Here is a 19,875-nt window from a genome sequence, read left to right as displayed (position 1 = left end):
GGTCGAACTTTAATCGTCGGATTATTGCGTTTCGTAATTAGAAGAAATGCCGCTCTTTAAAACATGGCCAATCGACGAACAAACGCGATAAATCACTGTAGAAATATGTAAAATACTTTGGACTTTGGACAAGCTAATTATATCTTAAGCACTACAGGTACCAAAGCAATCGTCAAAACTGAAGTAAAAGACACATGGACAGAATATTGGTCGAACAACTATAGATGGTATTTAGCTTAGCGCAGACGCACAGAAAGTATCACGCATCCAAGAAAAGGTCATGACCAACACATCCCAAGCGTTTCTGGTTATATTCACCCCTACTTAATTTCTTTGCATTGACGCAAATGTTATACTGTACATTGTATTTAGTTTTTATAACCAACAATATTTATTACGGCTAAACACGAAAAATTGTGCAACCTTTTGGTGGTGATATTAACAGTTGCAATTTTCGCCTGTCAAAATTAATAACTAAAAATGGACGTTATGGCAGACCGTTAATAGTCATTTTCTTATGGTCTTTGCTTTCCATTCACTTGCACAAATTTTATTCACATGGATGTTAATCATTCAACTGATTAATTAAGAAACACCAGCGCAAATAACTGCAAAATTAAAAAATGGCGAGTACCAGGTGTATAGTTTTCATTTATTCATGTTTCGTTTTAATATTAGGAAGTAAAAGAGTTGCAAGCGGTCATAACATTGTCGGAAAACACGTATCAAATGGACAGAAGTTACACCAATTCTTACAAATACAGTAGGCCTTCAATAACGATCTTTATGCAACTTAAAACACACCAAAGTTTTAACGTAGTTGAAGTTGATTGGTTTTAGTTACCTTTACAGACAAACGATATGAGCGTTATAGATCACAATACATCAACATGCTTTACTTTGACAACACACTTAGAAAACGCGTCAAAATTCTTCGAATTGAGCATCATCTGAATATCGAGTTCAACACTTAATCGCCAAACTTTATTCGTCGTGCGGTCCGGATTTAAAACAACACTTGGCAATGTACTTGAAGTGATAGACTAGTTTTTGCACAGTAGAAATGCATCTCCTGTTATAAACTTAGGTTTGTTGTTGTGTGTCGCAACAAGGTGCGTGGGCGCACAACTACTGTTTTCAATGCCGGATTTAGAAAAGTGCTCAAGGCGCAGGTCCTGTTCGCCGCTACGATCGCCGCTTTGATGAGATTAAATCACAACACAATATTTTTGAAACCTTCAAAACACTTCATCAAATGCTAAAAATATACAGGAGTGGGAACAAAAAACACAAACTGAAAGGAGCGCAGAAAATTGCCCATTTCCAAAAAAATTAATTTCCCCGAAGCTAATTTAATGTTATTTGATGCGAAAATTCCATTGATTCAAAAGGAAATGGTAACGTGAAGTTAGGTAACTCATCATGACTAGAGTAGGTCAACAAGACTATTCATTGTTACTCTCTTACTCCATCTGGTGTTAATTTACGATACAACAACCAACACACTGATACTGGAGCAAGCACTATGTATCGTTCTTCATTTGTATTGTCGTGATTGTTTTGCAAATTGCGGCTTTCATATGATATTTGATCCATACATCCTACATGTGCCCTAGGCGAAGTTTTTATATATGTTTGCTGCAGAGAAGTTTCTTTTAAATGGGGACGCAGAACAAAAAGTTTGATTATCCTCAGTTTAACAGACGAAAATAATATCTCACATGACTATGTTTACAAACACGATACACAGCAAGAACACGAGGTTCTATTTCTAACAAGAATGTGTTTTCTCCTGAAAGACTTTACTCGCACTTCCGCAATCCAAGACCCTTATCCAACCACGCCATTTTTTGTGCAAAGCATCTTTGTTTGAAGTCTGTGACAAATTTGGCGTTGAGTTTTGCAGCAAGGTGCGTAGGTTTATTTACTTGCAATTAACTTTTGATTCAACCAAGCTTTGCACCAAATTAGATTGAATAAAAATCAAGTTTCAAACAAGCAATTGCGTTAATTAAAACGTTCGGGGATAGAACCATCGGCGTTAATTGTCGAAAAAACATTAAAACCACATTCGGTGCGAAAAACAGGAGGAAGTTGCAATTTCAATATTGTTCAGTATTACGTGGTGAAAGTATGCGGTCCGTGTTTGCTTTTTAATCACAGCACTGTTAATACCAGCTCAAAGAATTCAATCATACACTTGACAAGAAGTACACGATGTGTTATTACCAACTTAATATAAACTTGAAGTAGTGGCGTTGTGACATCATTTCTGTTCTAACGGTGCAAAATAGGTTAAAGGACGGTAAATACACAAATTGTGAAGAACAAAGCTAAAATGTTAGACTGCAATAATGAAATAACAGCACAAATGTACAAGTTTCTCCCTATCTTTCCGATAAGGCCGTGGTAGTTTTCGTAGACGCATGTGTGTACTGCGGCAAATCCACGAGGCCACTCTCCGGTGCTTGCGATACTTTTCCTTCCACACCAACCTGCGTTTGATTGGGATATGTAATGGGAGGTGGCGGAGGTGGGATCCGACCTGTTGCCGAACTTGACATTGATCTGTTCAAAACCGACAGAGGGTAAAAGAGCCGAATGATACCATACGTCCAGATATCACTATTGCATTAGTGGTATGACGGTACACATTGTGCAAATGGATATGTTGTGGTAATCTTATCTCATGGTAACTTGCCTTTCGCCAAGATAAAAGAATAACAAACTAATACTTCATAATAGTAACAAACCAATGGTTTATGACGGTAACAAAACAAAGAATACTTTTGAGTAAAATACTACTTATACACAAATCAATATCAAAGTAAGTATATATTACAAATGTTGCTTGCAGGGAATGTTTATTTCCGTACAGGCAAAAATCAATCAGCTTTCTTACACTGAAATAAGCATAGTCAGTGTCTTATTAAAATAGAACACACATTTTATTGGCAAATTGACAGACAGCGTGGAAACTGGTTGGCCCAATAAAATTATTTATTATTCATGTGGCTGTGGTATCAATACTATATACTAGCAACAAAGCTAGTCAAAAACAGGAAGTTGCATACGAGAACTCTTTACCTTTTTATTTCCCAAAACCATGCGCTGGGCGCCTTTAGGCTATGCTTGATTTTTATTTTATTTGTTTGTTAGTCATTGGGTGATTTATTAACCTAAATTGCTTTCAAAACAAGTTCAAGTAAGTTATTTTAGTTACGTAACCAGGGAACTTACAAATCTTGGCGATGATATGGTAGCTGTTTTGAAATGCTTCGAACATATGTGACACAAGGTAACCACTGAAAAACTTGACTGCATAGATTGTCAGATTGGGCTAGGCATGTCACAGGCAAACCCATACATGACGCAAGCCCATAGGCATCTACAATCAAATGAACATGTAAATGAAACTGATCAGCCGAAGAAAACATTTTTTATATTATTCCAATAAAAAATATTTCTTTTTTGATAAATTACAAGGGCATTCACAACAAAAAAAGCATCTTAAACGATAAGCCAGTTACTAACACTTACATAAAGTCCCAGAAAGGCAGCCACAAACAATGTTTACAAAGTTAACATCTGGAACAATCAAATACAGGACAAATAACAAAATCCATGGTATAAAAAATGTCCGCAATGCAAAAAACAAGAGAATCGTCCTTTTCATTGGCATATTTTTGAACAGAATGACAGACATTCCAAGTAAAGGTCCTGTCATACCCAAACCGGGGCAGCTAAAAAAAGGTATTTAAGTCTTTGTAGCTTGTAATAAAACAATCTGTTTCAACGTACCTGTACATAACAGCAGCAAAGTATGTGGTAAAGGCTAATCCGATTGCAACTAAAGTGGTCAAAACAGCTGAGGTAACAGTCAAAATAAAAAAAGTGTAAAGGAAGCGTATGGTGCCTATTAGTCTCTCAGTGATAGTGCCAAATAAACCAAGCAAAACCAAAGTCATTGCAAGTGTTTCAAAGTTCTTGTGGAAAAACACATGTGTGAATATCCGCAAAGCTCCTTTAAACAATATTTCATAAAATGAGTGGAATGAAATCAGACATGCTATTTACCTTCTCCTGATATCACCCTTTGTGGTTGCAAACAAACATCTGTAGTTGGAATCTCCTTACTTTTGGCAATGTAGAAGAAAAGGGAAGCAAAAGCAAACAGCAAAAACGATCCAATGGGAATGTTCATGACATACCACTTTATTTTTGAAGCCAAGTTTTCCATGTTGCGGCAGGTGAACCAATATTGGTAATAAATATAGCCTCTTGCTGCTTGTACGCTACACAGTCTATACAATATACGACTTACAATAAAGAAATTAACTGCTAATCACCTACTATAAGAATATCCAGGTAATACTACCACATATATTTTATAACAATAAAGCAAACGGATACTAACTTACGTCAATGTTTGCCTTATTTGAAGTTTTGTCTCTTCGTACTCGGTCACGCCTCAGTGGCCGTAGTCAAATGCCGCTTCACTACTATGCTCGCCAATGAAACAAATAAAAAAGTGCGCTCAGAGTTTACAAGTGCAAATAACCAAACAGCTCAATTTGCGGAAAATTGAGGCTCTTTGAAAGCACTGGCAGAACTTGCACCCGTGCTACAACTTACAGATGCTTGGGAACGTTCCGTATAAAGTACGGCAATAAAAATATCTACTTTCGCGGGATTTTATCATAGATTATAGAATGTGATACAACATTATTTAGCCGAATGATATACAAAGTTACGTTTTACAAACAAAGACCCTGGTGTCATCAGTTCACTGCTTTGTTTTACCATTTCTGCTGTAAGATGGTAAAATCGTTCCCGGAGTTGCTTTTTTTAGTTCTATTCATCCATGTACGAACATTCGCACGCAGAAAGCTTTTATCAAATTATTATTTGACGCGGAAAAACACCAGCACTCAAAATAAACAACGAAGCGTTAATAAATACAAGTTACAAGCAGCAAAGCGCGACCATGGAACATTTGATTATTATTTGTGCCACTAATATTCATGGGAAGCCAACGTCAAGGCAAGCTTGGTGATTCGCAACATTCCGTATTTCAAGGCATATTGAAGTGTAAGTGCGCCGAATCCTCGGTAAAGACCCGTGTAGCCTTCGGTGGCCACAGTAGTGGAAAAACAATCAGCAACACCTTCGTATCTTGAACTGACTGCCAGGAAACCCCTTCCACTATCAGTATTGTCGATAATGGTGCGGGTACCCTAGTTAATATGATAAAACGTTATACAAAATCAGCGTTGGCGCATTTTGCAATCAATTGCACCTGAATGTGAAGACGATGGATCACAGTCTCCAGCGGGTAAAGTGTGACATCTGCAATTAGGCCTGCTAGAAAACTGGCAAGCAGTTCAGGGTAATGCGCCTGAAATAAAACTTCTATTTATATTTGTGACAACCATAAAAAAGAAACCAAGTTAATACGTTTAGTAGGGATTGTGGTGCATCACCATCTGGCGTAAGGGGATCCCTTTGCAAGGTTCGTGAATGATCGAAGTCAGGAGACCTTAACTGTAATCTAGCAAGTCTTTGTTGGTGTCGGTGGTGTGCATAGCTTCTTATAATGTGTAGAATCATTTTCTCAAGCAGCAAAGATAGGAGGTATCTAAAATGCAAAAATTGAAGTTTAATTGTCACTGGATTATGAAAATCAAATTTAAATAAAATAAAAACATTCCATCATCACAGTAACACCATCTTACCTTAAAAGGGAATTGCAAACAGTTGGTAGTAATAATTGATAAAATGGCATTAGCCTGGGACTCTGTATACCAACTCCAAAAAAACGACAAAAACCTTCAGAAAGGCAGGAAAATACACCTGGAGACTCGCTTGTCATTTCACTCTGACAAAATATACAAATGTGGGGTTAAACAAACAAAGCCCACAAATGTAATTAAGTAATACCAAAATTTTATTCTGCCATCCACCTTGCAAAGAAATTGTAAAAACACAATAACATAATAAAACAGAAAATACTTTGAAATCAAACTTACCTGAACACTTTCTACTAAATGAGCTGAATAAAACGGTGCTGTAATTATCGCAGAAATTGTTTTCAGAGCAACATGGGACATGCATGAGTTGATAGAGAAATTGCTTGTTAATTCTCTTGGTAGTTTTCCTGAGGATAACTCAGAAATTGCTGTTTCTGACCCAATTTCTATTGCGGTCAACCACATACTACTTCCAATACCTTTCCACAAACAGGTTAACCCCTGTGAACAGTCAATGGCATGTTAATCAACTTTATCAACAAAACATATCATATATATGTACTTGTGCTCGTTGCATGTTAATGGCAGTTGTCAAAAGTGAAAACGGTGTCAAATGGTACTTCCGACCAGAATGATTGACCTAAAAATGGATGTTTACATGAGATGTGCAATTTTTCAGCAAAAATTAAACAAACCTGACATTGTCTTCTGAGAACAAGACATGGATAAGCTATGAGTGAATTTGACAAACCACTTGCCACTGTTGCACCAAAAGATGCCAGACGCTGTGTATGCTCTAAAATTATCAAAAAAATATAAACAAGATTGATTGCTGGGTTTGCACTTTTTTTTAGCAACGATCTTAATTCATTTCATACCCTGCATTTCAAAGTCCTACACAAAGTTTAGTTTATAAATTTTGACCTAGTTTAACAACAAATATATAATGTGTATAAGCTGCAGACAGATGGCCACTGTTTCGACCTAAAAGGTCTCATCAGTGCAGCAGTTCATATAATTGGCTCCACATTGCTTAACAAATATATAATATCTAATATAAATTACACTTTTTAGAATGTACATTACCTGAATTTCCGGGAAAACGTCTTAAATTAGGTAAATGCGTAGATGATGAAGGAACATCATTGTCTTGTGTTTCATCTATTCCATAATGTTGCATAATTTGCTGCAGTTCATTATCTCCATGATTCAATTTTGGTCTCATTCTGATATGTTCTTCTGTGGCATCTATTGTTCAACATGTTCAATACAATACTTTAATGCATAACAAACCTAGGGAATTACCTGATTGACTTTCATATCTTGTGACACTTTCATTAAAATGCACTCTAGGACGGTTGCCAAATTCTGGTGTAGATGCACTTGGTCGAACAGAACTAGACGTTGCCCCATGTAAGCGATTGTAGCTTGGGAAACGAGATATCTTTTCTCGTTTTCGCCTTTCCATCAGTATAAGTGGTTATAAACTTAAGGCGCACTACCACATACTGCTACAAAAGAGGACTCACATTTAAGTATGCTAGCACATATTACAATGTAAATGAGCAATTGAAAACAAATTCCAAATCAAATACAAGGCAGTGATTGAAATGCATCAACATACAAGAACACATAACATTTGAACTTCACATGTCAGGCCCTTCACCACCAGGAACCAACATGGTAATGTTATTTCCATTTAGCAATATTTGGTCCAGTTTTGAGATTCTTCTTCCTTCTGATGTGCTTTCATATTCAGTGACATCTTCCAATACCATGTTGACAAAGTCATCAAATCCAAGTAAAGTTCCAACTATTTCTTTTTCACTCTTCATGATAATGTGAATTCTGGAGCCAATGCATTTGTCCACCAATTCTAATGGCAAAAGTTGTGATGGATTTACTCCCCCAGAGGCCATTGTTGTAGTAAGTTAACGCCTAATGAAATCTAATAAAAATTGTTTGCATGTTAAAGTTTGTTTCATTTGAAAAAGTCATGTGTCAGTGTTGATAGGCTATGTGACGAATGGTAATTAATACTACTACACTACTAATGGTTTGGTATACTATATCGCATATCGTTAAACTTAACTTCGATATGATTCACCTCACACGTTCGCACGAACGGAAATAACAAACAAAAATCATTACTTTATGCCCCAAATATCCTCCGATTGCAAGACCCAGAACGCAACCTATCTAGGACATAAACAATTCTTAAATTTTGCATTAACTCAGATACGAATACCGTAACCCAATACCATCATGAAGAGTAAATGCCCTCTTATGACGCATGAATGCACAATGTCCTCCAAAGATACGGATATTTTACTTTAGACCAATATAATAAATACAACAGATATTAAAGTTCTAAAAAAGTCTAAGATTCAATGCAAAAATGCAAAAATATCTTATACCTGTTACTATCGTAAATATATACGCATATTGTCAACTCAGGGGGGTAACAAATTTCTATTCTGAGCATTAAAAAATATTGAGTCACATACAGTAACAGTCTTTTTATTGTCGTTATGTCTTTGCATAATTATTTTTCTACAATTATTTTACACGTAGCGTTCATGTTTGAAGGTCAAAGCTCTTTCAAAATGTTAACTTGTTTCTGTAGTATGTTTTCTATTAAATCTCCAAGGAAACTTGACGCTGTCTGCTGTTCGTTTGCTTGAGATCTCCTAACATGATATATAAAAACGGCAACAATGTCGGATTTAGTAGTTGCAACCACTCAAAAATCATCACGAATTCCCAGCATCACTGCTTTTAACCAACAGAGACTACCAGCTTGGCAACCTGTGTACACTGCAAAATCAGTCTTACCCTTGTTTGCTGTTGTTTTTGTTTCATTTATTGGCATTGGCATTCTTCTACTATTTACATCTTGGAGAGCTGTAGAATATTCTTACGATTACACTGATTGTTTATCTCTAGAAAACCCTTTGGTTAGATGCAGTTCTGTTGTTGAAAATGTACAGCAAGAAATTTCTTCTTGTACATGCTTATTTTCGATTGAAGTTCCCATCGATCTTGATGGCGATGTTTATATGTACTATGGACTAGATGGTTTTTATCAAAATCATCGTCGCTATGTTAAGTCCAGAGATGACTATCAACTTATTGGAAAGAATGTTGATGTGAGCAATATCAGTGAAGATTGTGCACCATATGATATTTACAGGTCAAACGGGCAAGAGAAAGTAATTGCACCATGTGGAGCTATTGCTAACAGCTTGTTTAATGATACTTACTTGCTTACTCTTCGCAATATATCAGTACCTATACTCAGAACTGGTATTGCTTGGCCCTCTGACCATTCTGAAAAATTTAACAATCCACAAGGTGACATAGAAACTGCTTTCAACAACACCGAATCTCCTCTATTTTGGAAAACTCCAGTACAGTACTTGGATAACTCTAGTGATATTAACAATGGCTATGAAAATGAACCTTTTATTGTGTGGATGAGAACTGCTGCATTTCCTACTTTTCGTAAACTGTATGGTCATTTGGACAGGCTGGTTGTCTTTTTTCAGAATGGTTTGCCATTGGGCTCATATAATGTTCTTGTTTCTTACAACTACCCAGTGACTGGATTTGGAGGAAGAAAAAGGTTTATTGTTGCTACAACTACATGGATGGGAGGGAAAAATGATTTTCTTGGTATTGCCTACATTTGTTCAGGAATTATCAGTGGTTTTTTGTGCGCAGTTTTGTGGGCTATTCACCATGTTGGTACCAAAATGCAACTAATTAATGATCGGCCAGTTAGATAATCAAAAATACTTTTGATGTTTTGTAAACTTACACCCTACTTTCTGGCATTTTTACTGTGCCCGGCATTTTGTTCACAGAATTAATGCTAAAGAAGCATACTTTTCAGTATTGCATGTGTGTTGTTACCTACATTGTTTGCTTGCTTTTTACCTTTTTTCTGGTGTTTTGCTTTTCAATACAAAAAACAAAAGTGGATGTAGTTTAGAAACATTTGACAACAAATTCTGAGGTGTAAGATTCAAAATGATACATCCCATAGTATGAGAAAATCATATTGCACGCATTCAAAATTTAGTCTACACAAAAGCTGATGAACACAATACCACATTACATTTTCAGGAGTACTTTATGGAGATAAGGATATACTATGTCCTTGCAGCTGCACTAGAAGGACCTAAAACTAATTTTTTTTGTTAGTTACAATTTAAATCACAATTCTTGCCTTCTCTATTCCGAGTGTCTTCATACCGGTGATATCTAATATGACATGCAACAACTGAGTGGCAAAAACAGAGCACAGTATGTCTTATTTATCTTTTATTTTAAATATCGCTGAAAACTGTTCTTACTAAAACAGTTGGTACACCAGCTATACGAATAATGTGAGCAATAAATCATGTACAACAATGCAGTACTACATTACAACCTAAAACTATACAGATCATTTGATTCTTTTGCATTGTACAGTGTCTTGATTCTATTTATAATTAAATAAATTAGGTGCTACTTTGTATGTTGCATCTTTCAATTGTGTACAGCAAACTATTAAAAAAATTGTGTATTTTGAGTAAGAAACACTTGACCACCTCTGGTGTTTTGTTTGCACATACCAAGAATTTGGCCCAACGCAGTACTTAATGCAATAAAGATACAACAAAGAAAATTGAAACTCCACATTGCAGGTCGTTAGTATGCAGAAAAAAATAACACGCCACAAACTGTAATCAGTCACCAGTTGAAAAGGAAAATACACAGAAGTACTAGGTTTTCAAGTAAGGACCTGCGCAGTGGGCCGATCATGCCAATCATCCAATTGCATGAAACATTACTGCGGTGCACAGAAGCACTTTGCAAATTGACAAAATAAACATTAAACATCGTTAATTTTGCTCTTGCGGAAACTTTTCACTTGATACAGCATGCCTTACACTTGAAGTAGAGCCTCTCTACTGTAGAGGATCTGTTTACAGTATCAATTATATCTTCTGACATGTAGTAGATTTACATTTATGTGTTGCAAGTTCATGGTAATGGTAATCGATAAGTTAGATAGTCCTTGATCGATTGAGGCATGCACAGAGATTCAATCTGGTGCGTTGTGAATTTTCGCCGAGCAGCAAGACGACTTAAATGTTTAAGAGAGCTGATCCCATCTTCACAATCCTGTACTACTGTTAAAGATCCATCCAATTTTCTAAAAAAAGACTGACTGTTTTTTTGGGAAAAATCTTCAACTTATTGTAAATAACATTGATTTAATTGTCACTAAATTACTGTTGTAGAAAATGTTTAGTTCCAAGTTGTGTGAAGTTAAACTGCAGAAAACAGGCATAATGTTATTAATGAAAACTATCTATATAGTATAGTATTCTTGATCACCATATGAAGTCAAGAAGATCAAAAAAATTATCATTCTGTTGTAATATTGTATACTCCCTAAAATAGCAAAAACACATACATAAATTAACATTTACCCGACTGCCAAAACACTGCCATTGTGGGAAAATCGACATTGATGTCCTAGCTTAGTTAGACTGGACTCCACAATCACGGCTTCCTGTTGTTCGTTCCAAAGTTTCCAAATTCGTAAACTGAAAAAAACAGATTTTATTCAAACAGTGCCCCACCTCCAAGATATAGTTGCAGATGAAAGTTAGAGTAAACAAAAGGTTGTGTTGGGTTAACAAGTTACTTACAAACAAAAACACAATTCAAGTTATGACCAAATATCCAACCATTTTGGATCTACCTTGAAGCTTGGTGGTATTTATCCTTCTGCAAGATAATCCTCACAGGTAAGCCTGTTAGGAGTATGCAGTAAGGTTTCTACTTAACACAACGATTTTGACACAAGAACACAATGTTGCTAGAGCTGCTCATACGTTAAAAAATGGGTAGAAGAGAACAATATCAAAAGTTGATTTGAACCAAACAAGTCCACCAAAGCTATTTGAAATATTTCTTTTGTTACATTGTATAGCCATTTTTTGGTAACACAGATTACTTTACCAGGCAAATTTATTCCATCTAATTCTTGGTTATGCAAAATGCATTGAAAACAACTCATGCAAACACCAGTTATTTTTAATTAATGATGTTTTTTGACAACAGAACTATGAGTTAATTATGCAGTGAATGTCAGACATTTTGCCGCAAAACAACTGTAATGTATAGGGTTTACCAAGGGTTTGCATAATGAGGGAAAAGAAACATGCAGTGAAAACGTTACATCAAAAACAAAAACAATCCCAAATGTTCACAATTACCAATTATCTTCGCAGACTGTTGCAATTTTTGTACCATCATTTGAAAAACATAGGGACTTCACCCAATAACCGTTGGCACCACCAGCATAAATTGGAGAGGGCATAGGATACTGGTGCCTGTGAATAACGTTATCAATAAAACAAAAAGTGAAAACACAATACTTTTTCCCAAACCACATATTTCCACTGATAACAAACATTAAATTCACTGTCATCAACCTCATGGAAAACTGGGAATAGTGATAAAACTTAAACAGGAAAGCCAAAAGCTAATTAGCTGTTAAACATTGTTGGTAGACACTTCAAACACTTGCTGCGATAATGAGCTACAAAAAAGGGCAGAGGTGGGCAGGCATGTTTAACAACATTTGCTTTTCTGTTTAAGTATTTGATCCAAGTTTTTTGCACCCTAGTAAAAGTTACTTACGCTAAAATGGAAAGTTGCGTCCCAGTGTAAGGATCCCACACTATCGCAACTGTATCGTGAGAAGCAGTGGCCAACAAGGCACCGTCAGGGGACCAGGAGCATGCTACAACATCATTGTGGTGACCTCGAAGCCATTTTGAAAGTTTAAATGAGCGCTTGTGTACAAGGTCCCACAGAACGGCCTTCAAACAAAATAAAATAGAGCTTTTGGGGGAAAATCCGAGTAAAATAATGCTAACATGATTACGTTTGTTCTGGGGAAAACCGTTAAGGAAATATTTACAAAATAAATAACTATAGCAGGAAGTGACGTAATCAATTGACGTAATAGCAACATGCAACATGTCATGTCGTGTCGAGGGTTCGTTCGTTGTCGGTCACTTGCAACAGAGCGTGCTAATCTCTTGACAAATAATAAGCGAACACCAACGAACACTAATAGGAAAAATAAGTAGACTGCTCAATGCGAGCGCTAGCTTCTTTACCATTGCGCACAAACATGACGCAACGTTTGCGTCATACGCTAGTTTTGAGCAAGCGCCTGGCATTTCTCCAATCTTAGCTGCAGGGATAAGTTGATAAACGCTGTTTACATGCTCGAAGGCAAAGACGGGCACAAGCGACACGAGTTGTTTAGACCTTGAAATGACATGATCAGCAAGGTCAATCAAGTCGACAAGTTGTTACGTGCAAAACACCATGCGTCTCATTTAATATCAATTATTAAAAGGTTTTATTGCCAAAGGTTTTATTGCCAAAGGCTGTTTGAAGATATGGCCAACGGCAATAACATGCCATTTAACGTTTAGCAAGGCATACAAAATGTATTCATGTCCAGCGATTGAATTTACTGAATTCCAACCATGTACTTACAGATTTCCCAAGACCCACAGATGCCAGCATGTGTGGGTCCGTAGGGGAAAAGGCACAGTCGCTGATTGGGTGAAGTTGGCCTGTGATAGTTAAAGACATGTTTCCATCATCTGCCAAGTCCCACACCTATTTATCAAAAAAGCATTCCATCATTTTCTCATATTTCATTCAGGCAGTTGCTGTTCAACCAGCAAAGATGACTCATTATGTTATACGTCTCATTTTAACCATATTTCTCAAATATTGTAAACATCACTTACTTCTAAAACATTACAATGTAAATATAACAAAACCGCAGATGCCATCATAATTAAAAGGAAGGCTATTCAAATTTGGCAATACATACATAGAAATAAGCATTCAGGTGTGAAACGTTAGAGGAAAGTGAACATGTAAGATTGATGTAAAATTATTACCTTTAATGTTTTGTCAGAAGAACAAGAAACCATGATAGGAATTCCACATGGGGAGAAGGTGAGACCATTAACACACTTTTGATGGTCAGACAGGTTAAAAACAATTTCTCCTAAACCAAATAAAAACAACATTGTGAGGTCTACATATTTAGGTCTCTGGCATGACACTGCACATTAAAACTTCTGTTTTATTGGAAAAAATTACGTTTTAGTATAAAGTATTAACATGATTAAAAATGGTAAAATAAAATTAAAAGTGTGTTTTGGTTTGGTTGTGAGCCAACTAAATTGACAGCTTAAAAATGTACTGTTACAAAAATCAGACCTGTGTCTGCATTCCATATCTTGATAGGACCACCTTCCAACCCAGTGGCAAGGAGAGCCATAGAGTTTGGTAGCCCAGGAATATATGGGGCAAATTCCATGGAGATAACAATTGAGCTGCAGTCAATGATTCTGCTGGTCCTGTAGATTCAAGTGTCATATTTTTTCTCATGTTAGGTTTAAATGTTAAATATTTACCTACAGTGTTATTCATGCTATTTACCTGGAATTAACTAATTCTGAAACTTCTTTAATGGCCTTCAAGTGACTTTGCACCTTAACTTTATCATATCCTATGGACCAAGCAAATTTCTTTCCATCATAAGAGAATGCACAGCATTTTGCTTCTCTGCCTGGTTTCCATCTTGTACCACCAAAATGACTCAAAATTTGTTCGACATTTGCAGGCTTTTCTGTACAAATACATAAATATAATAATATAGATAAAACATAAATAAAACAGCAAAAAATCATGTTCTTACAAACCTTTGGCGATCAACTGAGCAAAGGTTATTTCTCCTTTTGAAGTCGAATTGACCATAATCTGTTTGTGACAAGATGTTTAAAACGTGCTGGTTGCTGAAGCGGAGAAAAACACTCAAAATGATGTAGATTCAACAACAGAACGACGTTGGTACTTCAGAACGTTTGTTACAATATCAAATGTACAACAACAAGCTATATAACGTATCTTGTGCCCTGTATAATAACAAACAATGATACGACTCGATATTACAGAGGTCTTATATAGTAGGTTAGAAAAAGACAGCCAACGTTTGACATAATGCTAACACGTAAAGCGTTGTGCCTGCAGTACGGTCCGAGTGACCGCGTCTGCGTCGTTCGTGTCATAAACTGGCTGAAGAAGAGAGGCGCCGCAACAGGCAACTCTGAAGAGTAAAAAGAAACAAAAACTTCTCCTTCTGACGAATAACTCACTCTGCTGTGCGACTTTTCTGATTGGACGAGTTGCTACATGGTTTGCACGCCCCTTTTTGTAGTATCTGCGCAGCGCCCACTCTCGGCCAGGAGTTTGTTTACAAACTCCACAATCCGAAACCCTCTTTAAAACAACATACTTTTTGTAAAATTATTGTTTTCCTTGTCACACCGATTGATTGGTATTATTTGTACTTCTTAACCTTGATGTTGTCAAGTGTACTAACTATATCACTTTTTCGGGGAAATGTTTATCGTAATCTTTAGCATTCGGCGAGGAACATTATTTACCAAGTGGAACCAGTTAACAAAACTTGGTTGACGTTGCCATTTTAGTGGGGGGTGGGATTGTTTTATTACACAATATTGTTTACAGGCCTTTTCAAAGATACAAAAAAGTGTAAAAAATATCGCATATTCGAATACATGATTTGCACCAACGCCAATGCGCATGCGTGAGAATCGGGGTCATAGGTTAAGTTGTGCTACGCGCGTTTTGTTGTGTAGAAAATGATAGGACTTGGTTGGTAAATGTGAAGTATAACAACAGTTCTGGGGTGTTTTTAATTTTTTTTGTAGCAAAATGGAAAACAAAGACCCTAAGTATGACATAGGCGTTGCGGACGTGGATAGTTGGGAGTTTGCGCGAACATTGTAAGCTGTTTGGTTCGCAAACCAATAACAAAACAAAGTCGCAACATATTGGTCTTTTCCTCAGATGTTATGGGTGTAAAATTAAGTTGTTAAAACCAGCAAGGGAAGTAGCCTACATAAGTATTTTATGTTTTTCTGAAAAAGAGCAACTCCTTGACCCATGTGATGGCATTGCAAAGGACAATCTGCTGTGTCTAAATGAAAACGATGTCAATTTACGTGGGCAAAAAGCTCCTAAATGTCAACCTATAAGCAGAGCATTTGAATACCTGGAGTCTCATTATATTAAACCTTAAAAATGCTGCCTATTGCTTGAGTACTGATTTTTCGCATCCAAAAGTGTACACCATCCAAAAGATTCTCCTTGCGTTAGACCATGTGGAGAAATTTTGCGGGCATACTGCATCTGTATAGGTAAGTTGTTTGGGTAGTCTCATTAATTGTGAAGTAGCGTAAAATAGAAAATCAGTATGCCTTAAAACCATAGCATTTTTTTAGATTAAATCAAAACTGCAATCACATTGCAGCATCAAGCCGAAGCTACAGCAACAAAATTAAGAGAAATCGTGCACTTCACTTCTCTTTCAGAGGAATGTATCGAACTCAAATTTTATAGGTTCATTGAAAGCTAAAGAAATAGATTTCTAGCAATCTGGCTTAGACAAAACAAGTGATTATTTTTATATATTTAAATGCACATTGTTAAACTGCCCTTTTTATGTTGTACTTTGTTCAATGCCTTTGTTTGTTCCTTTCAGTTTACTGTCATATTACCTCGTGTAATTGAAAATTTTTGTGTTCACACAGTGGTCCTGATTTATTAATGTTATGTGCAAACATTTGTATTAACACTCAAGTACGTTTCTTTGTGACAAAAACTTTTAAGTAAGCAACAACTTAAAATAAATCATGTGAACAATATTTCTTCTGACTAAATAGTTCTATTAGATTACACATATCATGACAATATCAGCAACAAAATAAAAAACATTTTCAACATATATACGATGATTGGCCAATTGTTTAGTTTTCCGGACTTCCTACCATGGCTTCAATAAATCACAATGTCTGACAAGCAACTCCTCTCAAATGTGAAAAATCCTGTCAGCCATCACAAAGTCGCCAAACAGCGCTGTGTCGACTGCCTCTTCCATCAGAAACAAAATGAAACTGTCTCCATTTGCAATTACATTTTTAGGAGTTTCTGTACAGTAAATAATGTATTAACTTTGTTGTAAAGAGGTTTTTGAAAAGGCTCGGATAGGTCAACATTCAAGTCAATACTATGACTTTTTAGTTGCCACAAAATAAATTTTGTTAATGCTGTTATGATTCTTGAAACCGATGAGCAAGAAATGCCAAATCTCAGTGCTAAATATTTTTCCAACAGTTCAAATCAAAATCTCATGAATGTCATCATCACTAACTCATCATCAAATAACAGACATATACAGATTTGTTTGCTTCTTGTTGCATTGAAGTTTGAATCTTTCCAGTAATTCATCCCAACAGATCTCTTATCTAGTAACTTGAAAACTGAATTCATTTTTTGTTCAATTTTACCAGTTCAAAAGATGTCAGAAAGTTAAATTCACATCGACATCATTGCAATACATTTGTTTTCGGTTTAATGAGTTCACTTACATCTGCAACTACCACCTGCACCTAATATAGAACTTGGTTCAATTGTTTCATGGCTTGTACTTATGTTGGGACTATTTAAAGTTGTTAGGGCTCTTTACTTACTCCTCAACCAGATGGTGGTTTCCTAGCTTTTACGACACTGGTTGTATGACCCATGTGTGAATTAGGAACTGCATTTTGTGTTGTTGGCCTGCCTTTAACAAAGTGCTGTTTGGAGCAATTGTGAGTCAATTTGCGTTTTTTCACGACCTTCACAAAATTCACACATCGATCATGATCTTCTTTATGTTTTGAATTCGTTGGAAACGGGTGAAGCACGAATGGAGAATCACATACGCACCGCGGCACCGACTACATTCAAGATTGCATTCATGAATTTCACCCTGTCACTGTTTAGATCTCCACCGACGCAGTTTTCTTCGATTGTTATTGCAACCAATTACGCAACATCCAAGTCCTGACATTCAGTTTAGAATCAAAGCCGTATAACAAACAAAATAAGTGATTATTTCCAAAACTTCCTATCACACAAAACAGCATTTCGCTCGCGTAGCACAACTTAACCCCTGACCCCGAGCTGACACTAGAGGCGCTGTTTTGGTGCAAATCATGTATTAGAACAGGGTGTTAAAATAACTTACAACTTATACCTAGGTTTAGAATTCTTAAATGTGCATAAACAATTTAGTTCTGAAAACTGTACTGGGGTGTCTTCGCCATTCAGTTGTTGCGTTATGCCTGTACCAACATCCGGAACATGTTCATTAAAAAACAGTTAATGATCCAAAAATAAAATATATAACAAACATAAGCAAAGCTCGCCATTAGCTCCGAGGTAGCGTACAGAACCTCACAACCGACAATAAAAAACGGTGAGTAATTTTGGACTTGACAATTCATCATTAGATACATTGCGTGATGTTGGGTTCATCTCCTGGTTCGTCGTCTTGATGTGATGATGCATATCTGGGTCGAAGTTGGGTCAATATGGAGTCCCCTTATCGGCCTCGGAAAATAACTTTAATCCGAATACTTCGACTTCCGTAACGCTTGACGACCGGTGCGGAAACCATCGTGGGTCTTTGTCAGCCGTAGTCTGCAATATGGTGCATACAGCAAGGATCACCGACGTTGTATGTCCGATGAACGCGTCTATGATAGAAACTTCGTTTTTACCTCCTTGCGCCTGCTTCTTTTGCACATCATGGGCTGGAGAAGGTATCATTGTGTCAATTATTGTTCGCATTTGCTTTCCGTTAAAAAAACTTGCTTGGTGAGTATCCGCTACTGTTTGTAAACGGCTGTTTTACATGTGAAAAATCGTCAATGCCTTTAAAGTTTGCTCCGCTGCTCCATTGGTCGCAGGATAATAAGGTGCGTCTGTTGAATACGGTGTTGCTTTAGAGTACGGTGAATGCAAGGATACTTCGTATAAGCATTAATGGCGACCAACCAGTTATAACCTATAATATATATGGCTTCTTGGGTATTATCCATTGATGTACGGGAGCCTTCGGCATTACTTTCTGTGCGTCACCTGTCCACAACGTCTCGATTGCAATAGCTGCAAAACTTTGTAACGTACTTTTGTTGAAACAACGATTCTGGAGCCAAGAATTTACTTTGCACACCGAAGTCGATGGCTGCGTCCCGCCAACAGTTTCTTTATTAGGCACTTTGGCAGCATCTTCGGTTTCGACCGCAAGGTCAATTGCACGAGTAAAAGTCAGCTCGTCATCCCTTCACCCTTTTCCGAAACAAAGCTTTCAAAACAGCTTCGTTTTCAATTGAACAAATAAAACAAGTACGCAAAGCTTCATCCAATGGATCTGTGATGGATGCAAAAAATGCAAACGGCGATCTCTTGAATGATTTCACAGACTATGAAACGCTTGGGGTCGAACTGAAACTTCATGTATTGGACGATTTCTTCTATCGTTGGCTTGTCGATTCATGTGCAGTCAATTTGAAAGCATCTTGTATACGTTTGGAGATTGATTCGTCAAAAACACCTTCGCCAAATGGGCTTTGGCGAACGTGTAAACCAGGACCAGCAGTCAACGCACATCTCTGAGGTCGAATCAAAAGGCGAAAAATTAGGCGTGTTTGGGTGAGGTACCGTTAATGCCATTCCTTCTGTCGATTCTTCACTTGAGTGAGGCTTCCTTAGAAAAATCATAATCGCCTCCATTCGTTCTTGGTGTCGACGTTCTCGGCACTCAAGTTGGAGTTGCACCATCTCCACAAGCTTTTCCATAATCAGAAATGCCGCCGTCCTCGTCGCCAAACAACTGCTGGATTTTATCGACAAACGCAAACAAGAAAATAACGACAGAAGCGGAATGAGGTGCGAAGTAATTCCCCGGGCACAATCCATGTTGCGACATAGTTTATCACACTGCATACATAAAACGCGATTTTTTTTTGTGGGATGATTAACCAAGAGTTTATTGGTTGATCGTTGTGAGTCTCGACGTGGTTCGACGTAAATCAGTTTGTCTGACCAAACACAGGATTGTGAGAGGTTGTCACTTTTTCTCTGCATTTTGTGCAAGGCTTTACGACCGCCAACA

The 19,875-nt window shown here is 36.9% G+C and overlaps 4 protein-coding genes and 1 pseudogene across 4 annotated transcripts; 1 reads left to right on the top strand and 4 right to left on the bottom strand.

Annotated features, from left to right (window-relative positions):
* Positions 1-1,895: 1,895 nt before the first annotated feature.
* LOC145898883 (uncharacterized) lies at positions 1,896-4,462 on the bottom strand. Its single transcript, XM_082987528.1, has 6 exons — positions 4,422-4,462; positions 4,078-4,304; positions 3,802-4,024; positions 3,541-3,743; positions 3,241-3,388; positions 1,896-2,568 (listed from the first exon to the last, which is right to left on the bottom strand). Exons 2-6 carry the CDS (start codon positions 4,238-4,240, stop codon positions 2,388-2,390), a joined length of 918 nt encoding a protein of 305 aa, XP_082843654.1. The 5' UTR covers positions 4,241-4,304; positions 4,422-4,462; the 3' UTR covers positions 1,896-2,387.
* Positions 4,463-4,895: 433 nt separating this feature from the next.
* On the bottom strand, positions 4,896-7,308 carry LOC145897491 (mitochondrial outer membrane protein SLC25A46-like). The gene is made up of 9 exons (XM_082985803.1): positions 7,056-7,308; positions 6,837-6,998; positions 6,446-6,546; positions 6,313-6,390; positions 6,030-6,251; positions 5,736-5,878; positions 5,458-5,638; positions 5,300-5,398; positions 4,896-5,237 (listed from the first exon to the last, which is right to left on the bottom strand). Exons 1-9 carry the CDS (start codon positions 7,216-7,218, stop codon positions 5,016-5,018), a joined length of 1,371 nt encoding a protein of 456 aa, XP_082841929.1. The 5' UTR covers positions 7,219-7,308; the 3' UTR covers positions 4,896-5,015.
* Positions 7,262-7,702, bottom strand: LOC145897492 (U6 snRNA-associated Sm-like protein LSm5). Its single transcript, XM_082985804.1, has one exon. The coding sequence runs from the start codon at positions 7,667-7,669 to the stop codon at positions 7,397-7,399; it is 273 nt and encodes a 90-aa protein (XP_082841930.1). The 5' UTR covers positions 7,670-7,702; the 3' UTR covers positions 7,262-7,396.
* A 744-nt stretch (positions 7,703-8,446) lies between these two features.
* On the top strand, positions 8,447-9,696 carry LOC145899074 (cell cycle control protein 50A pseudogene; annotated as a pseudogene).
* Positions 9,697-10,061: 365 nt separating this feature from the next.
* On the bottom strand, positions 10,062-14,762 carry LOC145897601 (WD repeat and SOCS box-containing protein 1-like). Its single transcript, XM_082985956.1, has 9 exons — positions 14,552-14,762; positions 14,289-14,478; positions 14,067-14,206; positions 13,742-13,851; positions 13,326-13,451; positions 12,453-12,634; positions 12,026-12,142; positions 11,234-11,350; positions 10,062-10,953 (listed from the first exon to the last, which is right to left on the bottom strand). The coding sequence occupies exons 1-9, from the start codon at positions 14,604-14,606 to the stop codon at positions 10,782-10,784; spliced, it is 1,209 nt and encodes a 402-aa protein (XP_082842082.1). The 5' UTR covers positions 14,607-14,762; the 3' UTR covers positions 10,062-10,781.
* Between the last annotated feature and the right edge of the window lie 5,113 nt (positions 14,763-19,875).

Source organism: Ascidia mentula, chromosome 4 (assembly GCF_947561715.1).
Source record: "Ascidia mentula chromosome 4, kaAscMent1.1, whole genome shotgun sequence".
Classification (NCBI taxonomy): Eukaryota; Metazoa; Chordata; class Ascidiacea; order Phlebobranchia; family Ascidiidae; genus Ascidia; species Ascidia mentula.
The sequence above is the reverse complement of the archived record's forward strand: the minus strand, read 5'-3'. Positions and strand labels throughout refer to the sequence as shown.